At 42.1% G+C, this 21,922-nt stretch overlaps 4 protein-coding genes across 11 annotated transcripts; 1 reads left to right on the top strand and 3 right to left on the bottom strand.

The window, feature by feature from the left end:
• Positions 1 to 4,214: 4,214 nt before the first annotated feature.
• Positions 4,215 to 8,011, bottom strand: LOC112280173 (uncharacterized). 2 transcript variants are annotated; one of them, XM_024515332.3, is made up of 7 exons: positions 7,870 to 8,011; positions 6,727 to 7,188; positions 6,360 to 6,571; positions 6,161 to 6,224; positions 4,785 to 5,991; positions 4,558 to 4,639; positions 4,215 to 4,443 (listed from the first exon to the last, which is right to left on the bottom strand). In XM_024515332.3, exons 2-7 carry the CDS (start codon positions 6,974 to 6,976, stop codon positions 4,240 to 4,242), a joined length of 2,019 nt encoding a protein of 672 aa, XP_024371100.1. In that variant the 5' UTR covers positions 6,977 to 7,188; positions 7,870 to 8,011; the 3' UTR covers positions 4,215 to 4,239. The 2 variants fall into 2 exon arrangements, with proteins under 2 accessions (XP_024371100.1, XP_024371101.1); XM_024515333.2 differs by lacking the exon at positions 7,870 to 8,011 and having other exon boundaries at positions 6,360 to 6,531; positions 6,727 to 6,864.
• A 2,332-nt stretch (positions 8,012 to 10,343) lies between these two features.
• LOC112280098 (hydroxyacylglutathione hydrolase 2, mitochondrial) lies at positions 10,344 to 13,430 on the bottom strand. 2 transcript variants are annotated; one of them, XM_024515152.3, is made up of 8 exons: positions 13,343 to 13,430; positions 12,546 to 12,677; positions 12,056 to 12,259; positions 11,772 to 11,895; positions 11,561 to 11,661; positions 11,261 to 11,335; positions 10,944 to 11,042; positions 10,344 to 10,818 (listed from the first exon to the last, which is right to left on the bottom strand). In XM_024515152.3, exons 1-8 carry the CDS (start codon positions 13,412 to 13,414, stop codon positions 10,672 to 10,674), a joined length of 954 nt encoding a protein of 317 aa, XP_024370920.1. In that variant the 5' UTR covers positions 13,415 to 13,430; the 3' UTR covers positions 10,344 to 10,671. The 2 variants fall into 2 exon arrangements, with proteins under 2 accessions (XP_024370920.1, XP_024370921.1); XM_024515153.3 differs by lacking the exon at positions 12,546 to 12,677.
• Positions 13,431 to 13,521: 91 nt separating this feature from the next.
• Positions 13,522 to 18,389, top strand: LOC112280100 (nucleoside diphosphate kinase II, chloroplastic). 5 transcript variants are annotated; one of them, XM_090248629.1, is made up of 6 exons: positions 13,522 to 14,926; positions 15,662 to 15,758; positions 16,086 to 16,113; positions 16,263 to 16,349; positions 16,778 to 17,152; positions 17,878 to 18,389. In XM_090248629.1, the coding sequence occupies exons 3-5, from the start codon at positions 16,108 to 16,110 to the stop codon at positions 16,988 to 16,990; spliced, it is 306 nt and encodes a 101-aa protein (XP_090104755.1). In that variant the 5' UTR covers positions 13,522 to 14,926; positions 15,662 to 15,758; positions 16,086 to 16,107; the 3' UTR covers positions 16,991 to 17,152; positions 17,878 to 18,389. The 5 variants fall into 5 exon arrangements, with proteins under 5 accessions (XP_090104755.1, XP_090104752.1, XP_090104756.1 ...); XM_090248630.1 differs by lacking the exon at positions 13,522 to 14,926 and having other exon boundaries at positions 15,058 to 15,758; positions 16,778 to 16,944; positions 17,071 to 17,152; XM_090248628.1 differs by lacking the exon at positions 13,522 to 14,926 and adding an exon at positions 15,064 to 15,472.
• A 1,608-nt stretch (positions 18,390 to 19,997) lies between these two features.
• LOC112280099 (uncharacterized) lies at positions 19,998 to 21,867 on the bottom strand. 2 transcript variants are annotated; one of them, XM_024515155.2, is made up of 4 exons: positions 21,725 to 21,867; positions 21,207 to 21,449; positions 20,751 to 20,904; positions 19,998 to 20,426 (listed from the first exon to the last, which is right to left on the bottom strand). In XM_024515155.2, exons 2-4 carry the CDS (start codon positions 21,351 to 21,353, stop codon positions 20,173 to 20,175), a joined length of 555 nt encoding a protein of 184 aa, XP_024370923.1. In that variant the 5' UTR covers positions 21,354 to 21,449; positions 21,725 to 21,867; the 3' UTR covers positions 19,998 to 20,172. The 2 variants fall into 2 exon arrangements, with proteins under 2 accessions (XP_024370923.1, XP_073388735.1); XM_073532634.2 differs by lacking the exons at positions 21,207 to 21,449; positions 21,725 to 21,867 and adding an exon at positions 20,988 to 21,157 and having other exon boundaries at positions 20,751 to 20,900.
• Positions 21,868 to 21,922: the final 55 nt, after the last annotated feature.

Below are 21,922 nucleotides of genomic sequence, written 5' to 3'. Positions count from 1 at the left end.
CAAATTAAATGGATGTAAATAAATTTGAGAGAGTAATAATAATTTGATCAACCTCGTTGTAGGAGAGTAATTGCCACATTTGAATGTGAGTGAATAAAAAATTATTGCTGATAATAGACTTCATATTGTTATAGCACATGAGCACAACTGAAACGTTCGTTCGTTTTAAATAAATATAGAATCAAATGTAACATGCTAAATACAATGTAAAGCTGCTTCCACTGGACAAACCAACATGTGAATGAAGAAAATCCCACAGTATCAGATAATGCAAGTAAAATTTACCTTTCCAACTTAATTACAGAAATCAATTTCTTGATTGATATGAACTGTTAATAAGAGTGTAAATGCTCGAAGAAACTTGCAGATGGTTTTTACTATAGTAATACTGTTCCTTTAATCCTGTCCAAATGTTGTTTCCTAAATACACAACATTACCTCTTCTTTTGGCAAGAGAATTTGAAAAATATACTGTTAAACCACATCATTTTGGATTTCATCAAAAAGAATATATATATACTGCGATTTAACATTAAACATTTGACGTTTTTTATTTTTTTATTTGTCTTTTTAAAATTAGAATGAAAATAGAATCTTCTAGGGAATTGAATGAAATACTTCAAAGTAAAAAGTAAGCACTTTTAAATGTGTTCTTCTTGATCTGTTACCCTTTTATTCACAACTATCATACATCCACAAAAACACATAAACTCTTATTTACACATGTAACAAATTTGACATTATAATCACACAAAATATGATGAGCCATACCAAAATTTCTTATTTAGGAATATCAACTACATTTCTTACATTTATTGAACATAATAACTACATCATACAAAGTATGGACATGAAGGCATACCAAATTGGCTCTTTTTGGCTTTTAGACTTATGTCAAAGTTTCTGTTCCTCAAATGAAGCCTTTTTCCCCATCTTGTTTTCACACTCCTATTTGTAGACATGCAGTGTCTAATAGTCATGTGCAGATTTTAGGGTTTGGAGGCAAAAGATGGAATCTGTGGCAAATGGGCCATGTGTATTGGTCCAATGGATGGGCAGACGTGGGCAGGGCTTTGTAAGAAATTCCATGAGGGGGGTGGCTTTAATGTGGGGCTGTAGAAATCTGGAATTGGTGAGGGTAGGGTTGGGGTAGGGATAGGATAGGATAGGGTGCAGTTATTATCAAATAGGGGGGGAGGCTCATATAACAAGGGGGAGGGGAGGGTCAAAGGCTATGGCCGAGGATGGATGGAGCCAAGCTGAGCAAGTTAAGATCCACCATACCCACAAACCCAACAGGGCATTCTCCAATTTAATGTTCTCTGAAATTGGGTATTGCCACTTCAGTGACCTTTCATGATCCAAGAAGTAAATGAATTAGGTCATTTAGAATGCATTTCGCAGAAATAAGAACATAGATTTTTCATAGATAAAATGACATTGTACAATGAGAGTGCGACATTATTACTTTTTTCCAACAGGACAACGGATTCCACATTCTTGGACAGGCAGCCAGAGGCCAACTGAGGTCCCATCCAGAGGGATTCAACTCTCCCCCAAAATCCAGCCGAGTCTCTTCAGCACAACACAACTGGAACAGTCTGTGTTTCCACCTCCAATCTGGCATGGGAAAGCACCGTTGCAGCTCACAGAGAGAGTGTGTGTGTTTTGTCACCAAAGCCTTTCGTTCTTCCCAAGCACACCTCTGACTCTCTCTCTCTTCCATCCATGAACTCATCCATGCCGAGATTCTACCCCAGTTTTGTTCTGCATGTGTTCTGTCCTTAAAGTTGGGGGCATTGCAATTAAGTTACCACAGGAGAAGAAGAAGCCCATGGGTCCGATTATCCTAATCTACATGAATCTGCGACCCCCTCCCCCCTTCAACACCATTTCCAAAATTAGGTAATTTGTTCGTGTGCTGACAGCCAACGCTATTACTCAGATGTGCCCAATTTAGGGGAACCCTAAGTTGCTTGGAGGGACTCGTCTCCACACTGGGATGGGAACAGTGGGTGGGAGCAACTGGGAATGCGGAGATGGGTTCTTTTTTTGGTATTTTCGGTTTGGGTTTAGGCCAATAAGGGGAGCGAAGGGAGCTTTGGTAGTGGAGGAGGAGGCGGTTCGGCATGCGCTACTTCCTGTTTAATCTCCCTCCTTTTACACTGCCCGATACCGCTAATCATGTTCCGCTAATTCCCTCTTTTTTTCCTTCTTCTTCCTCCTTCTTGCTTCCTTTTTTATGTTTTCCCTCTCTGAAATTTGGCGGCAGAGTCATTTATAAGCAGTACCCCTCGTGGCTCCTTCCCTCCACCTAACTAATCCAGGCCCCTTCCATCCCCCAGGGGTTCCAATCGCAAGGGGCCTGTCACCGTGGGCATCTGTTTGTTGAAAAGATGATGGTGCGATTGTTGTAGCAAGGGTTTTGATCAGTTCAAAACTGAGTAAATCGTACCTGGGAAACGTTTCGGAGGCAACAATGAGACAAGCTATAATGGGTACACAAAGTAAACTGTGTTAAACTCACATTTCAGTAAAAGAAAACAAGTTCAGGTCAGTTTGACAAGCAATTTACATGAGTATACATTTTATGAAAATTGCGTGCCGAACTATCTGTGACGCTGACCAGTTTCCTCATGCAAGGCGTAGAATCCTGGAATATGTTCCAATTTTGTGTAGAATAGCGAACAGAGTGAATGTACTGTTTCAGGATGTTCGACAGAGGTCAACTAAGCAGTCAATATGGGATCTGCTCCTCAAATCTCAATATTGTGAAGGTTGTTTTAATAACCCTGCGGTGACTAGAACTGAATCCGTTGGGCTACCAGTTCTAGAGCAGCTGGAAGCAATACTGGAAACCGGAACTTGTTCATTGCCTTCTCCAACTTTCTACGGAAGGAAGTAATATGTCGAAACAGCACAGTTGCACCGGCTGTTTCGAGAAGTATATGGGCCATCAGAATCCAATCCCTCTCCTTCACTCTGATCATCCGTGGAGGTCTTGCACCTTCCAAGCCCTCTCCTTTTTGAAGTCGGAGTGTTAAACATGTCTCAGCTGAGCCCTGACTATGTGTTCCAGGAAATTGGTTCACAGGTTGCAAGTTTAATATGCATGAATGTTGTCACAGTACTCAAAGATGTTTTATCTATCCCGGCTTCGCATGTCTCGCTCGGGGACTAACTCGGTGCTCTAGCAACTGTGCACGGTTCCTTGAAAAAGTTTTCCACGCCTAATTCATAGTGTAGAGCATGGAGGACAAGACTGGGTATAACTGCAAATTACAATGTTCCTTGTCTTGCTAGGTGTGTCACACGACATGCTTCGCTGTTTTAGTGTTGAATTCGTTCTTAGTTGCAGTGGCGGCGGCAATGGGCGAAGTTTGCTCGATTGTCAGTGCAGTCTTGCATTTGAACGAAAGTCACATGAAGTAGCTTTAGTCCGATATTAGCTGCAACTCGTACCGGCGATTCCTAATTCATCCTCAAGGAATATTGTCGACATGAGAGAAGGTAGCTCTCTATCTAAGAGCGTTGACAAGACCACTTCCCGGAGCAATTTAAAGGATTATCTACAGCAACAATTTCACGTCAATATTTTGAACTGCTCATCAAAATTGGAATATGTGCCTCGAAGAACGGTGAACTGGTTGAAAATAGGTAATTTTGTCATCCAGCAAGGGACCCGAGATACATGTCATCTCTTTCGCAGTAAAAAATATTTTTTCAGACTTGATCCAGACACGATTTAATTTTGTTTGAAAGTCTCAACGAAGGTAGTCGCTTGATGGATTGCTGCAGCAAACATGTAACTTTGACAAGTCAGCTGTAACCTTCGATCGTGTTTAAGGCCTTTGTGGCACCGGAACCCAAAACGTCAAGTTTGAAAATAACTGCATCGAGGTTTCATTTGCTAGCAACGACAGCCACCACTGGACACACGGCCTGTCAGTAAAATCCAACTTATATATCAAAACTAGGAAACAAGGAGGCCACATGTAGCCCTGGGCATGAAAGCGGAGTTATCAAAAGTTGCTAAACGATTCGCCTTCTTGACATAGCAGCAATAGGGTGTCTTGTCAACCCTTGGTGATCACAAGCACCTCCAAGGATGCACCTTTCCAGATGTGGCAACAGTGGACAAATGCTTTGAATTGTTACTACCTCCATCATCACCAAGCACAAACAGATGCACTCAATCCATCAACAACCGGGAATTCGAAGTTCTACGACTTTATTGTGCTATTTACAAAATGAAGGAAGGATTAGAAAGTTTAAGAATCTGCCAGTAGACTTCATGGCTTTGGCTTTTTTGGCTGCCTTGGCAGCAGCTTCTACTCTTTGTGTTTCGGCTGCTAATCTCAGAGTCGCTGCCTGGTGCTGCAGAGCGGCCATCTTGTTCGCCAGTTTTTTATGAGCCTGAGATAACATGTGCTCTGCTTTGATCTGCAGTTCACAAAACATTTTAATTGTGGAAGGAAACTAGTAAACCGCGATAGAATCAGAAGAATAACTGGCCGTAAACGAATTGTGTCATGTCTCATTGTGCATCACACATACCTCTACACTGCGCATTTCTGCCTCCGCCTTCGTGTTCTCATGCTCTTCCCATTTCTGAATCTTAGCCTGTTCCAGCTGGAACCTGATAGACATCCAGTACACACAACTGGTTCATCATTTAATTATCACAATTTTTATCGTCAACTGACCTCGTGACCATTCGTACAGAACTTTAAGAATAGTACGATGACGACACATGTCTTATGTTGTTCGAATGAAAGCTGCACCTCGAGTTAAGCTTAGCTTTTTCCGCTTCCTCCGTCGCGGCAGCTTTAGTTGCAACCGCATCTGTCCAAATATGTTCCACCTCGAGTGCATCTTTGGATCTACTTCCGGGAGTTGACAAATATTTTTCATCTCTTGCAGCCCAGGCAGCAATGTTCACCTTGCCAAGCTGGGTTCCTAGTGCCACAATTTCAAGCCTCGTTTTCTCCTGCAATTCCTTCGCAGTCCATACCCTCAGAGACTCCGCACCACCACTTTTATCCGTGGGCGCAGCATCATTCTCATGATGGCGGAGCGAACTTACTTGCAACATATCAGCCCTGTTCCCTGAACCTGGTGTTCCGATAGGGGTTCCTGCTCGTGAGGGCTCCACCGATGCTGTCGGTGTCATTGCAGTACCTACATCCTTCATGGCAGGTGAGGTTTCCTCAAGGGGTTTCTTTACTCGTGCCCCAAGCTTTAAGAAGCTACCAGTACATTCTGGTGATGAGCTTCCGCCGTATGACTGCACACTCCGGAGTGGACAAATTGAATCCAATCTTTCCTTTTCATCTGCTGCCACCTTGGAAATATCTTCTTCCGCAACTTCAGTCACGTACTTAAGTGAGACGCAAGTACCGGCACCATCACCAGCATTTTCACCGAGTTCTGATTGAGAGCGTTGCGCAGGTCTCAAGTGTGTGTCAGGATGTGGATCAGTTGAAGAACTCTTCCAGGGTGTTGTTACACCATCCTGTCTCGCAACCATCTGGATCAAGGGAGGACCACTTCGCACTTTCGCTCTCATTGATTTGATTTTATCACCTCTAGGTATCCACTTCTCCGCGTCATCCCATTTTGAGGGAATGGGTTTCAGCAGAGGAGTCATAATAGTCCTCTGAACGTGGCGACTCAAACCCAGGTCAGAGTCCTTCGCACAGTCGTGATGACTTCTGTCAAAATCCTCCATGTTGGATACGTAGGCTGAGTTGAAGGTTAAGAATTTTGAGGGATTGCTCTTGATATTTGTAGGTTTTGACGCAGTGAAAACGCCATATTTTTTCTTCTTTACAGTTTCTGAGGCCGTCTTATCTGCACCTGCCAACAGAGTGGGTCTGAGAGGAGCCGTTATTGTTTTCTTTGACTTTCCGCTGGAAGCATCGTGCGAAGCTGACCAGCCGTTCCCTTCGGCACCGCTGAAAGCATTCTCCGTGGGTTGTACAGATAGTCCTGCGTCATAAACCATACGAATCTGAGAGGACACCACAGTTGAGTCACGTTTTCCCTTCAATGCAGATAAAAGACAAAGGATCGGATTCTTAAGTGTTCAAATGCTTGTATCGTTATCATGGAATAGTATGCTAGCAGCTGGAATCCAGTTGAGAGCATTTGGCTATACCTATCACTCCTGATTTTCGGGGAGTGTTACCGCCTTGCTTGTTTGGTCCTTGAGCATCTCCAGTCTGAAATCAGGTCCGACGTAATTTAGAGCGTTGCGGACAAACAAAGTTATCTCTTGAACACCAGCATGGCTAAATATGTAATTTGAATTTCTACTTAGTATTCATCAACTTGGTCAAGGTACGGTTGCAAGTTACCTTCCGAGGCTCTGACCCAGGGAATGCACAACAGGAACTCTCCTCACACTCTGAAGGGGACGTCCGTGCCCGCCCTGTACCTCTAAAGCTTCCTTCTGATTCAAATGTTCTGCCTGATTCACTGGATGCCTTCGATATTATGGACATTGTAGGACTGCTGGAGTTGCTTCGTCTGGCCGAGTTTTGTATAACACATGTGGGACTATTGTCGCCTTCATTTGTAAAAGATCTTGTACTCAGAAAGAAAACCTCCAAACTACTGATCGTAGACGTACATGGGCAGATAAAGATTCGTGTTCTAAAGGAACTCTAGGGTCAAGTTCAGTAATACATGAAAGTCACAAGCATTCCGTTTTCGAAAAGTTACCTGATCCTGCTCCGTGGTGATCCCGGCCCAAGTAGCAGTCCACTCCAAACTGGTCATTATCAACCTCGAAAATGGAGGACCTAAGAGTGAGCTGAGGAGATTTCGGATGGGCTTTGAAGTTAGTCCTGGATTTGGGATAGCGAAGGCTTCCTGTCTCTGTGTCATACACCAGAGTTCTAGAAGGCAGCTTGGCCAGACCATCACTGCCCTTGCACTGCCCACCATCCACAACTGCACTGGAAGTTACCATGGAAAACGGTAGTGCCACCGTAGAACCAAGAACTCTAAGCGAATCAGTCAATTAATGAGGCAATGCTCTTAACACAACCACATCAAGATTATCATAATTGAGGTCAGCATCCTCAGCAGCTCTGCACCATGGAATCACCAGGACAGTATCAACTCTGGAAACTTGGGATGCACTGCCGAAGAGTTCAATCCTCCTTCGTCCTGCGCGAACATCTGGACAATAAAATTGAGGTTAAGAAATCTCAAAGACAATTAATTGCAAATTCCGGAGATAATGGCGGCCCCGAAACGTTGTGAAGACTCTGCCTAAACGATCATTGCAGGTCAAGCACATCCATCTTACCACAAAGCGTGAAGAGAAGGCATCGTATAATTTAGAGCCCTTACAACTCGCGAAAGCTAAACTAAGTCATGACAATCGTGGATCCAAAATGTCGAACTTCTAGAGATTGATCTGAATCACCTAAATACATCCAACGTAACTGTGCGTAGAGTTGAAGCCAGAGGTCGATTTCCTCTACTAACCAAGCCCATGAACAGCCAGGCGGAAGGGACAGAAAGAGCCAACATAGCAGACAAGTGTGGAGGTCACGTAAGACTCTCTCTCTCTCTCTCTTCTTGCAAACTCGATTCTCTCAACCAGATGGGCCAGGTCAAGAATGTGCACATAAACCGTACCTCACAAGAAGAGAGCTCATTCAGAAACTATGGAGACGCGGATAGTGACCAACAACTAGCTGCAAGAACAAAATCTCAACACGCAAATACGCAGCAGAAAACGCTGACGGTGAACCGTAACTACACAGCGGTCGAAAGTACGCTCAAACTCACGCTCGACTGACACGGACGTAGAACAGTAGGGGGAATAGATAACAAGCGAGGTACGAGCCTGACAATGGCATGCGAGTAGATCACAGGCAGCAGCACACGAATTAGAAAAGGGCAGGGTGCAGCCGGGTCTTCAAGATCCAACCCTTGCAGTGAAACCATGCTGCTTTCATCTGACTCGTGACCACGTCGAGACATGTCCCGCAACGTTGTCACAAAACGGAATTCAGCACAAAGTGAGAAGATGCGCTTAAGTACCTGCATCAGCAGCCTCCATGAGCAATGCAGCAACACAATGACGAGCGTGGAAGGTGGAATCGGGCCAGGATGCTGCTGCTGGTGCTGACATGGGAGCGAGGCTCAAATGCCCTCCCGTCTCGGGCATATGAAAGCGCGCGGCGTGGTGTTATAATGGGGAGCCGTCATCCCGGCCCACTCGTAAGTGCCAGGCGCGGGGAGGGGGGAGGCTGCGTTAGTAAGTTACTAGGTGGGCCAGTTAGTCAGTCAGGAAGCGTGCGTGAAATGACGGATATTACTTGTTCTTACCATCAATATTTTATATTCTTACTATTAATATTTTATGGTGTGAAAATCATAATATCGTGTCTCAAGCTACTAGCACATGCCAAATTGTTATGTGCACATCTATTGTGTCTATACATACACATGATCCTTTCATTTGTTCATCCAAATCTTTCTTTTGTGTTTCTTTTTTTTCTTTATCCCTTGTTCTAGCATTGGTCATGGACCTCCTCCCCTTCTTCCTTGTCCTAGAGCAAGTCCTATCCCTCTCCTCTTCCTTGTCTTGGGCTAGGACAAGGATGAAGGGATTTGGATTTGCCAACCAAAGGTTTTGGGTGTGTGTATAGACATAATAGGTGTTTGTAAAGCAATTTGGAGTGTGCATGTCACCTAAACTTAATATTTGAAGCAGCATTGTTAGATAACATTATTAGAAGTGGCAAATGTAGTGTATGGTTAAAAATCCATAAAATAGTCTTATCATGTGAAGAAAAAATCTCTATTAATCTTAATATTTGTTTGGTTTGTTGTAATATTTTTTAATAGATAAAGATTATATAATTATTTATTTTTGTGCTTATTGTTAAATGAGGAAATGACTATATTGGTGGATTTGTGAAAGAGATTTATAGACTTATTAACATGTAAGTTTTTATTTATGGAACATAGATTTCATTTTTTTGAATGGATTAAATTATTTAAATGTTGAGGATGTGAATGAAAAAAGAGGTTTTGAATTGTTGGCTTTTGGATAATGAATTATTAAATAAATATTTTTATTTCATATCATTGAAAGTAAAATAATCTATGAAAGAAATAATATTATGATGAAATTGACATACTTTAGAATTAATTATAATTTGAGGTCATAAAATTTGGAGTACCACTAAAAACATGTTTCAAACAATATCAATGTGTAAATATATATCAAACGAAGTACACTGAAGCTATTATATCAATCAGTCATTATTTTTAGTTTGTAACATAATAATATTTATAAACATAAATTTGAATTAGTCAAATAAAAACATAAAATTGGTACAAATTTAATACAAATCAATATTTAGAGATTAATATTTAAACCTATAAACATCAAAGCCAATAATTTATTTAGAATCTAAAATGGTTCAATATTCAGTAGTACTTCTAATAATAGTATAAAATAAAATACTATATATAGTAATAACTATGTATTATTAAAAAAATTAAATAAAAAATTGAGCCATGTTAATTTTTTTTATATAGAGATTATGGTTGTTACTCATAGATATAATAAAAAAAGTATAATTTAAATTTTGTAATGTTTTAAAATTAAATTTCTAAATCTATTTTTTACATAAAAACTTTAAAACCATTTCCAAATTCTACATTTAATTTTTGAAAAATTGTGCACTATATATTTTATGATTTTATCTAATTATTTTATAAATCATCATCCTAGATGTTTTCGTTTTTTTCATACGAAAAGATTATATATATTTCAAATTAAACGTATGCTTGAATATTATTATAAAATGTTTTGCTTCATTTGGTTATGTTGGTAAGACAAGTCAAGACAAGTAACATATGTGACACAAGTGTTGTAATGTAACTTTTATTTATAGGCAACAAAACCATGATTTTTATTACATTAATCTACATATGGATTAAGAACTCTATAAAAGAGAAATTTTTGCATACTAAATAATATATAAAAAAAAACTCTACAAAACATAATTGTATTATTTTTGCTTTACAATCATAATACTCAAACTTGCATAAATAGCACACAAAGAAAGAAGGGAAAAAAAAAAAAAAAAAAAAAAAAAAAAAAAAAAAACTGATTCGATATTATAGATATTAGAAAAATAGTAAACATTATTCGAATTAAGTTAAAGAAACAAAGGTCATGAAAATAAAAATAAAATGGAATTTTTATTCCTTTGAATTTTAGCATAGGCCACTTCACCAACACAATGAAAGTAAAATTAGACCATGCAATAACTAAGATCTACCCAGTACCGAGAATTAAAATAAAATAATATAAATGACAACAACATTATTACTAATTTTCGTGTTTCAATAGAATATTAACAGGAGAGAGTGAAAAACAAGAGGCCTTAACTAACACATTGCCATGTAACATAGATAAAGCTCTGGTGGCACAAGCAATATTCAAACTTACCCCAATATCACTATACAAGTTTCATCCTATGAACACTGAAATGGGTGGAAGGACTTGAATTGTACTTTGAAAGGGAACTGACATGAATCTGAGCATTGGAATCCATGTGGGTTTCCTGCCTTGGAAACGACAGTCTACTGACTAAGGCAAAAAAAATACCGTTGCTATTTACTAGAGGTTGGTTATGCTCTGTCCTTAGCGGCACGAACTGCAGCAAATGCATCGATGTCACTTGCAGCAGCCGCCACATTGAGTGATTTCCTTAGTTCAGCACTAAATGGTCTCAGAAAAGGGTTAAATTCCTTCTCCTCTCGTAATGTGGTGGGAATCTGATAAGACAATAAAGCAGAGCATCTATGAGATTCAGAAACGACGGCATTCAATTAGACTGAGACGAGGAAACTACAACGCATAGTAACGAATACGTTCTGCTGCACGTGAGTTTTGTACTCACCGTTGGTTGATCCTTATCACGAAGCTCCTTCACTTGCTGAGCTCGTGACTGCAAAGCAATATTCTGAGGCTCCACAGTCAATGCGAACTTTGCATTCGACTGCATACAGAGGAAAAGGATTATTAGGCAAACGATACTGGAAGATTTCGGAATTTCAGAACGATTGGCAGGTACACAGAATCCCCCGCCGTAAACATCAGGAACAACATCAAGGATAATCGTTGTGAGTTGGTAGATAGCCTCGCAGTCATTTTTCTCTTTAAGACCTAATTTCATTCCTTAACCCACATAAACTTCCCACAAAGAAATTCGCTCACCATTGTATATTCATGACCACAGTACACTAGTGTGTCATCCGGCAGCGCTGTCAATTTCGACAAAGAAATCCACATCTGCAGGCGTTCAAAACTACAATAGATTAAATACCTTCTCAAAAAAAAATACTCATACTCGATTTGTAAATTGCCATCGAAATACATTCCGTATCCAGATGTGAGACCTGTTATCCTACTAAATAGTCCAGGAACTAATATAAAAACTTGCACAGACTAATAGTTGCATAATCATCGAACAAAATTCATCTGAAATCACGTTAATCACTAATCAAAGTTCAGCACCTGCTCAGGAGAACCTTCAAACAAGCGGCCGCATCCTATTGAAAAGAGAGTGTCTCCAGTGAACAAAGACTTGCTTCTTTCAAAGTAGAAGCTAACATGCCCTGCTCACAAATAGTTCAATACTAGAAATTATTGGCCCAACAAATATTATTACATGCAGAGCATAATCTGAACGAGTAGCCACTGTAATTCATTTATGGATTGCAATCACCTCGAGTATGACCGGGGGTATCAAGAACACGCATGAGCTGCTCGCCAAACATCCATGTCTCGCCATCTCTAAGAGCAATGTCAATGCCTGGTATCCGTTCTTGGTCTGCTCTTGGCCCTACCACCTACCCTACAACCAAATGTCAGCTTACGCTATAATTAAGATCGACGATGATGGTCATTGCACTTTCATGTCTACATTAATCCCTCTGTGGACGTGCACTCCATTAATGACGGGTTTCTAATGTGCTGCAACTTTTTTTGATTATGACTAGAGGTAAATACCTTTGCATTATACTGTTTCTTCAAATCTGCATTTCCACCAGTGTGGTCCCAATGATGATGAGTGTTTAAGATGTAGTCCAAGGACAGGCCTTTTTCTTTCAGAGCCTTAACAACAGGCCCAGCAGCAGAAGGGTCCACAATACCAGTGGTGCCGGAGGCTGTATCATGGAGCAAGTAAGCATAGTTGTCCACCAAACACTTAACCTGTATGAGCATTCAATGCAGGAAGAGTTTATCCTGAGTGACATGTAAAATGAACTATAACAACAGAAGTCTACCTCAAGAGTCGTCTAACACGAAAAGGTCAATGGACACTGAAACTTGGGTACTAATGAGAGCAACTTGTGGACAGCTAACTGGATTTCAACAAATGAAAAAAGAAAAGAAAAGAAAGAAAAAACAGAAAAGAGCCCACATATTTTAGTCACGATATCAGCATATTCAATGGCGCTTCCCGAAAGACAGCCAGGATATAGGAGAAGATGAGTACAAGATCAATTTGAAGCGCAGCTTGCGTAATAGTTGCACTATTGAACTGCCTCTTGATGCCACCCCAGAATTGGCTGTTTGTCCGCGCACCAAGAAGAACCCTACTAGTACCGCCCCTTGGCCAGACGCTGCTCTATAGTCCAACTCAACATTTTACCAACTTTTGTAGAGGAAATTGATACTCAACTCTTTTCAGAAACACCAACTTAAATCTGTGATCCATTAACGTAAATTATAACTCAGTCTTCGACGAAGTATCAATGAGAAATATTCAGGTGCATCAGTTCAACACCAGCTTTATTAGACTCACTATTCGATGCAAAATTACAGGATTTTGACCCTTACTCATTGCAAGACGAAGTAACTTCTGGAACAATATTCAGCAAAATTTAGGATTTCTTCCCTGTTTGCATGACCATAAACATATCGTCGAATATCCTAAGGTCTGTAACCCAAGTGTCGAACGTAAAATCCACCGAACTCAAATTTCTTACTCACTTGCCCATAACCAGACTTGCCCAGACGAAGGCCTCGTACATGACAATGAATGGAGACAAACCCATCAAGAACAAGGAATAGAATGGTGACCTCCCATGCAGTTCGCAGTTCCGTGAAAGGAGTAAGCATTACCCACACCTTCAAACCCCCCGCAGCTCTAAACCTCATAGCTATTCTAACAGACTAGTTTTCCGCGCCCAACTTTGCAACGTAGATTGCTATATATTGTCTCGCAAAGCCAATTTCATCCCAAACAAGCATCAGTCAATGAAACTAAGGTTTATGATAAAAGTTACTTACAAGAGCGTGTGGACATCGGTGACGGAGAGCCACGGTGGAGGAGAGTGAGTTGATCGCCATCGCCATCGCCATCAGTGCTCGCTATGGAATACTAAATCACAACATGCACCTGTCCACCTCTCATCAATAAGCTTCACCCGAATCACCGAGGCGAAGGTTTCGGAGACATCCTCTGACGGTAGCCCATAACCGCGCTAGGTCAAGGACGAATGTCGATGTCTCTCGCATCGAAAGTTCTTCACCATCCATTCTCATGCTGTCGTGGCAGTGAAGGTCAACCAGACAAATTTCTCTGAGAGATGGATTCAGCATTTGAGAGTAATTTTAGGCACTGGCTTTTCAGGGAAAGTATGGACGATAAATCAGTCACGGAGATGGCGCATCGCCGAGAAAGTGCATCTAATTCTCATCGATTAGATGTCTTTGTTTTTCAGAGCTATCTTTTCGGTCAGATTTAGTGTTGAGCATGTAGCAATGACATTCTTGCAAATGTTGCATGCAGCAATTTACACATGACCCGATGATTCATTGTCCTTGAAGGATGTGGATACGGAGAAGAGTGTCGGGTTTAAGAGGTTGAAATTCACTGAAATTCGGTAAATAGACGCCTTGGATATAATAGCGGAGGTTGTAGTTCTGGATATGGAGGTTTAACGGGACGTGGTGAAGCAGGATATGGCAGAGCAGTATGCCGTTGGATGGACAACGTGGGTCGCATCGACCATTACATGCTTCGAAACCCCAAAACCTGTCGTGGCTGAGAGTGCTGAGATTATTACTGCAAAATTCTGGTAGCTTCATGAGTACAAATAAGTGTTTGTATCAATGCGGTCCTCCGCAAACACTGAAGCCTCTGCAATCGGCACGGATGCATGAATAGTGCACTTGTGCCACCTTGTGATTATATTAAGTTGTAGAATCAACCGAACAGTCTCATTTTCTGAGGTTGCTCTGCCAGCAATTAGACATTTGTTAGTGAAGAGTGTACTTCCATTTTTCTTTGATGGCACTTGAGGTGTGCTTGCTCTGTGGGGCTTGATACACAGGGTTGTGTTTCAAATTCTCTTCATGAGAGGCAGAAGAATCCTTTCTGATAACTTAAAACCCTAGGGTAATGGAATACCTGTTGTCTACAATAGTTTGCTGATTACATGAAGATTGTGTTTTGTGTTCGGGATTCAGACCTTTAGATTTGCAGCCTCGGGATGAGATGCTGCAGGAGGTGTTTAGGTGTACCTGCTTCTCTTTTCATGCTTTCCTAGATTGTGAAATTGTTTATAAACAAACCTTCTCATATACTCGGTTCAATACTTTGTCATCGTCACATTCCGACTTTTCGGACTTCTGGCAATTGGAATATTCGTCTCTTCTTTCGGTCGAGCATCTGAAGCATTTTGGTGTAAAATTCCATGAAAGTTTTTGTCTCGATCACTAGGGACAGTCGATCATATTCTTGTCAAAGTAAAGTGAGAGGAACAGGGCAGATTCAGCTAGCGCAATCCTCTTGAAGAGACTTTTCCAACTGCTTGCAATCCAATGGCAGATCCTTGGAATTGATATACACAAGATTTTGATCTCCAAGAGGTAGTGGGACCCTCCCCCAAAATGCCGCATCAGAAACTTTAGACGGTCTAACTATCTTCAACCAAGTCTTTGGTTCAAGTATCCTTGCAATTTCATCTCCCTCGTTCAATAACTTGCGAAACATCTTTCTGATTGCACTGACATGCTGGTTTAGGCGAAGACCCGGTCTGTTTTCCATCTGCCACTCCTGCCAGCAAGTCCTACTTCAACTTCAAAGAATCAATGGTAGAGAGAATTGGTGATAGTTCAATTGAAGGAGTCTTGCGCTTGTGGGATGTGCGCTTAGCTTGAACGCAACGCCTCAGAAACAGTCCGCTTATTCCAAAGCTTGGAACTAGTGTCAGCGAGCAAAGTTGAAAAGAATGCATCTACAAAATCTAGAACCTAAAACGCTTTATTGATATCTGCCACACGGCAGACATGCATGGCATCAGACGTAGGTGCTAGCGCAATTCTAGCCTTTAGACATCGATTTAACTTGCTAAGGGAAGTTAGCGAGACACGCAGAGGACACAAGTGACAATAGAGCACCTCTTGAGCTACAGGGTGAGTCCAGCGCTCGGAACTGCATGGACTTTGAAACACAACCTTAGCTGCAGTCTAGATGGTGCCTGATCGTCTGCCTCTCATCATCCTACTTCTTCGCTTTGTTGTCAAGGTAATTCCATTCGTGGTTTCAGGAGAGGCCGATCCTCAGTGGACATTACACTCTCATGTGAAGTCGACTTTTTGCAGTGAGAGCAGTTGCAGAGAAGTTGACAATTGCTATAAAGGAGAGAAACAGGAGGGAGGCATGGCAACTGCTGTAGCCTCAAACCCTCCGCAATGCAAGGTATGTTCGATTCGGAGCTCTAAGTTCCTGGACGCCAGGATCCGCGAGGTCTCCGTGTCTTGAACTGTCGTCGAGCCATTGCGTTTGCACGTATCACTGTCGTTGCGAGTCAATGATGTCAAAGTAAAATTCAATTCCCCAAGAGTTTGAGTGTTTCGCATGAAATTGAGTTCTGATAGGTTGTTCTTGATTTTGATACTCAACCTACTCCTTTCGAATAATTCTAGGAGCTCTGCAAGGCAGATTGAGAAGCTCTGCACTATCAGAATTCCATTGGTACAGAGTTGCTTACAAAATATTCGTGTGTCTAATAATTTCTGTTGACAGATTTTGGTCACGTTTCGGCGGCATGAAGGTAATCTTACGTATTGTCGAAGATCCAATTGTTTCCTCGTGCAATATGAGTTTAGAATAGAGGATTCGGCAGGTAAGAAAGCATGATATGCTTAAAGACATAAGACCAAGGCGCTCTTCGTCAGTGCGAGTTTGTGTTTCTCCTGGCAGGTTGGTGAAATTATTTCAAAGTTTGAAAGGAAAGGCTTTCAGATCATTGGACTCAAGCTCTTCAGGCCCCCAAAAGAACTCGTCGAGGTAAGCATTTTCATCGTAGTACTGCTGCGGGTGATTGTGTGGGATTGAGTGCCGATGAAGACGGAGGGTTCAGACCATGTTGTTGAAGGAAAGAACATCCTCATCTCAGGCCTCTTGCCGCCTCGCAAGAGCACTACAGAGATCTGAAAGAAAAGTCGTTTTTATGGAGACCTAGTTGACTACATCACTTCAGGCCCTGTCGTCTGCATCGTATGATCCACTCAGCACTTCTCTTCCAATCTTTGTTTCGCAAGTGTGCTCCTCCTAAATGTCCATGAGGTGGTAACAATGAGAATAAGATCCGACGTTGGCATCGATTGGACTGGTCTCAAAAGTCGGAAATTTCACATTGCATAGCACTCTTCTACAATTGAATATATCTTAAGTCCACTCGTTCCATGTGGACTTTGAATTGATTGGCTTCGCAGGCCCTGGAGGGCTCCAGCGTTGTGGCGGCGGCGCGGAAATTCATCGGCGCAACCAATCCCTTGAAAGCAGAGCCAGGCACCATCCGTGGTGATTTCGCTATCGACGTGGGAAGGAACGTCGTTCACGGAAGTGACAGCCCTGAGAATGGTTTCCAGGAACTCGGCGAGTTATTCTCCTACGTCTCATGTCCAACTCTTTCTCATGTATTCTGATGTGCGATCTAGAATTCTGATCCAAAATCTATCTGCTACATTGCCATGCCCTCATGTTCTAATCAATAGTTGTGGTTCAGGAATTCTAGGGCTTTGGTTTCACGAAGATGAGCTCGTTGAGTGGGAGCAACAGTAACAAATGACTCAGCTGGAACAATGAAAGTAATGAATCGAAATTTTGTTTTGAACTCATTATATGGTCATGCAACACAAAATGAGTGGAGCGTTTAGATCTCAATTACTCTTGTCAGAAGTATAGGATTAAGTGTTTTGTCCAGTCTGGTGCAATTTGAATGGACGATTGATGAAGTTCACGAGCTGAAGACTGTAGAAAGAAGTGGATTTCGCACGCCGTTTGAGGGATATGCAAATAGCTTATTACAAGGGACAAGAGATTAGTTCCCATGCAACTTAAGTATTAAAGCGAGTTTTATAAGATTGTGTATCATGAGTACAACATGATGATTAGAATACAGGTAATTGTTGCATGCATAAAACAGTTAGAGACTATTTAATTGAATATTAGAACTTTGACACTCTTTTCCTCCCTTCTTTCAATCTTTCAACGTATTAATACTGGATCCTTAAGTTTACATTTAAATTTACATCTACACATTAGCATAACTTGTTTTTTTTAAAAAGCATTCACGTTTTATTTTTTCAATTAAATTCAGCAAGGCACTGTATTGAATATCTTTATTCACACTGACGAAATAAATTGCACTGACTAAAAAGCATGCACAACTTACAAGTTCGGTATGGTTTTCATTAGAGCCTATCATGCACAATAGGCCTGCTGATCGGCAAACTTGATTGTGAAAAAATGTGAGTCTTTCCCAGCACATGTAGATCGCAACAACCAGTTAACCTGAATGGTTTTGATGCAGAGAACAACAATCGACCTGCAATTCGACCTTTCAGATTTCAACAGTTTCTCGACGATGAAGACATGATAGTCATCAGTTGACAGCACCGAATGCCGGTAAGGAATCACAAGGATTCATGCCACTGATCAGGGGCGATGACCATGACTAACTTCTTTCGACGTAACACAGGCGGCAGATGTCACAACGCTGCATCTACACATGTTGCCAGCTCTGTCTGCGCCGCTTATGCAGCTCCTGTGACGATCTCGGAACCATCTCAAGGTGGCTTGCACCAAACTCCTCTGCCGCGCCTTGTAGCGCGTCCTGTTGCCCGCAACGGGTTGTTGCAGCCGTGGTGGAGGTGTCTCTATAGCTGTGGAAGACGACGGTGTGTTAATGTGATCGATGTTCCTGCTGGAGGCAGGAACGTGGGCGAAGTTCTCGGGTATGTCGGAGAGATTGATGTTGCGTCTAGACTTTCTCTCCAAGCTTCTCTTAGCATGAAGTCCAGCCCTGGCATTCTCTAAAATCGCGTCAACCTGATCAAATATATCATCATCCTCATCATGCACTTTTGTCGACATCTTAAATTCAGGATAGGTTACAACCACCTAAGTGACGATGCGAGGTGATGCGAGAGAGCTGCGGCGCCGCAAACAGCGGCTGCTAAAGGGATTTGATAATTTGACACTACAACAGAGTTGCTGGCTCGCACGATATCTATGTGACTTACGGTAAATGATGCAAGAGGCGCCTAGTGCCAATTTGATTCCAGCGTTGATGCAATTGCACAAGATGTCCACCCATCATCCATCCCAATCAGTGGTGAACCCAATTCAGTGGTGATCATCCGATAAGGGCTTCGAGCCACATAACGTCAAGATTTTTAACTAGCACTCAGAGACTGCACAGATTCCAGCGATCGATCGGAGCTACAACGAAGGGCATGTCGCAGGAAATCAGATGCACACTAAAAACGTGCAAACAGAGCTAGTCAACACCAGAACTACGTCTCTCCTGAGAAACAGATTCCAACACCTCAGCATAATCTTCGTCTGTACCAAAGCATGCTCGAAAGCTATGTACAATGCATGTATCAACCTCCATTTCCCAGCTCGCACAACTATGTTAAGACCAAGATGGCAGTGAATGGACTGCTGCCAATATTTCATTCTAAAAAGCCACAACCCTCTCAGCAAGTACGGATTCTCAGGAAACGGATGCATGTGACCTGCAGAAGTTGGCGCTGCAATATTGTCGAGAGAGCTCCGCAAGTACTCTGACAATCCTAGAAACGAAGACCCACTTGTAACCTGCATGCTTAAGCTCCCGACCTATTTAATGACACTTGGTCTGTTTAGCAAATCGTATCATTCTCCACTCTCGGTCAAGTCCATACGTTCACCAGTAAATCGGTGTGGTAGTTGACCAGCACAACTCCACAATTATGTCGCATGAGTCTATGCAGCTTACTGCGGTTGAGTTCGTGTAAAAATACATTTGGAATGACCACTCAGAATGTTTCTAAATATCCATTTCAAATTAAATCCATCGTGAAACCAGCCAAATGCCAGTCTGCAACTGCTCCCAGTGAGTACCTGAAGATGCATTCAAGTCCTGGAAATGCTACTAATGACATGTAACCTCCTGGCTGACACTGTCAGCATTTGTTAATGGTGTGTGGTTGGCAGAACACTCCTTGGTCGTTGCAGTGACCCATAAATAATAAGATATTTCACCTGAAATATACCCTCGGAGGAGAACTGCACTGTAGTTTTATCGACCTGCTCCGAAAGCAGGCTTTGGAGCCCATGCGGCTAGAATTGCCGAGACTGATGAGTACTCTAGTCTTGTGACGAAAGAATGCGTCTACAGCTCTGTCAGTATGTGCACTGTGCTGTTTGAAGATCTTTCAAATTACAATGTCATTGAAAGGAGACGTTTATAATTTTGAACGTTGGATCACATTAATCAGATAAGTTGGTCATTGTTATTGTTGAACCAGTAGTACAAATCATCTAGTTCTTTGTATATACCAGAGCAGATACAAGCGTCATTTTTCTGAAAAGTAGTCACTACCCCAGCCCTCAAAGGCAAAAAAATCAGTACATGAGTAGAATGCGAAAATCAGCTCAACAATGTACAACTTGAGAACATGGCTAGCGAACTGAAGCTCTGCCATTATTATTAGATAGTGTTGAATGAAGAAATGATCATTAACTCCATAAACTCTGGAATGTTTTGCCCTTAACTATGTAAATCTAGTAACCGAGCTACATATCGGAGAGTGCTTGAACCGTCCCATATTATTAGCTACTAGAACGGACTTTTCTCCTTCTTGGGATCCTCGACAAACGATGGCCGTGTTGACTGCCCAATATCTTCTTCATTGGATCTTCGCCCACCACCTCCAGATTCTTCCTGAGAGTTCTTCGCCACCACTTCAGCAACCCCCTCTTGATATCCTTCTACGAAGCTCTTAAGTGCATCTCTGTAGGCGCTTGCACGTGTCATGTAGATACGTTGCAGGGCAGGTTTTATATGCTCTACACCCGCTCGAGCTGCCAATGCTGCACAATCCAGTAGGATTTTCATCAAATCTTCTAGACTGTCATATGTAAAAGGTTATTTGACCCAGCTGAACAGTGCATATCAACACTACGGAGCCCCTGAAAATGTGAGTTACAATTAATCATCTTGTTATGGTCGATCTTAAGAAGTGAGAAAATTCTACGATCAGAGAAGATGCGAATGAAAATCCGAGGTGATAAGTTCCAATAATAGACCCTACAACTCATATCTCGTACTCCAACTGCACGTGCTACAGTCGCATTCTAAGTACCTAACTCCAAGCTCGTACACATTTGAACTCTGTAAGGCTAGCAATCGCATACCAAGTTCCTCTACTGAAGATGGCTCAGCTGGTTCCTTCCTCTCTGCAACTTCTGGATCTTCCTGTTCATCAAGGCCAGCTTTCTTCCAATCCTCCTTTGTCAGTCCTTCTCTCGTAAAGCTCTTTGCATGAAGGCTGGCCGCTGTTCTCACTATCTGCAAGAAGAAACACATTTTGATACGAATTCTCACGAGTGCTTAATTTGCAAAGTCAGACGAAAAACAGGATTGGCTCTTACCACACTTTCTTGTTCCTTCTTCTTCTACTAATACTGATTTCATTTTTTGAAAAGAAAAATTATTCCTCTAAATCCCTCTTCTCTCTGGTGTACTTGAGGTCATACAGATTTGAAGATCTCGCCACAAAACAAAACAAAACAAAACAAAAAAGATAAGTCAATTACTGAGAGCTATTGAAGTCAAGACAGTAAGAAAGAAAAAAGGTGAATAAGACGTACATATACATAATCTTTAATTGTCAGCTTCCTGGTCTTAGGTTTAGCCTTGAGGTGAGGAGGGTCAGGCAAAGACGAGGGGAAAGCGATCTCCTTCAAGTCGTGCTTGACATAGCGCTTAATATTCCGCCATGCCACGCCCCACTTCATCACTGTACAATCCCCCAATCCTCTGCCTTCAAAATTCCGCGATCGCCCTAGAAAACCATTCCACGCCGCCCCCAACGCGACACAATGGTTTCTAAGCTGCTTGAAAGCAAACTACGTCAGGGCATAGACGCGGGAGCTATGGCCAGAAACATGGAACGAGCAATAATTCACGCCCGTGAAAGAAACTCTTACAATCAATCTCTCCTGCTCTCTCTCTCTCTCTCTCTCTCTCACACACACACACCGTGATTGCGTACCATCAACAGTTGAGCCTATCATTCAAGCTCAAGAACCAACGACTGACTTAACTTGGCATTGCACGAACAATCTAAGACCTTCTCGATTAAGTTCTTTCACTCTCTCATACGCACCGTGAAAGCCTTCAAAATTCGTCCACACTCACTTGAAGCAACAAGAGGGAAGAATCCTGACGAGAACGATGACAGAAGCCATTGTCTCTCTAAGCCTCCCCCCCGCAACCCCTCTTGCGGTGTCGAATGTAGCGGCCTCCGACGCTGACGCTCCTTCGGCGTCTCCCTGCGGCTACATGCGTCCAAACTGGCGGCACT

This window comes from Physcomitrium patens, chromosome 3 (assembly GCF_059467195.1).
Source record: "Physcomitrium patens ecotype Gransden chromosome 3, ASM5946719v1, whole genome shotgun sequence".
Classification (NCBI taxonomy): Eukaryota; Viridiplantae; Streptophyta; class Bryopsida; order Funariales; family Funariaceae; genus Physcomitrium; species Physcomitrium patens.
The sequence above is the reverse complement of the archived record's forward strand: the minus strand, read 5'-3'. Positions and strand labels throughout refer to the sequence as shown.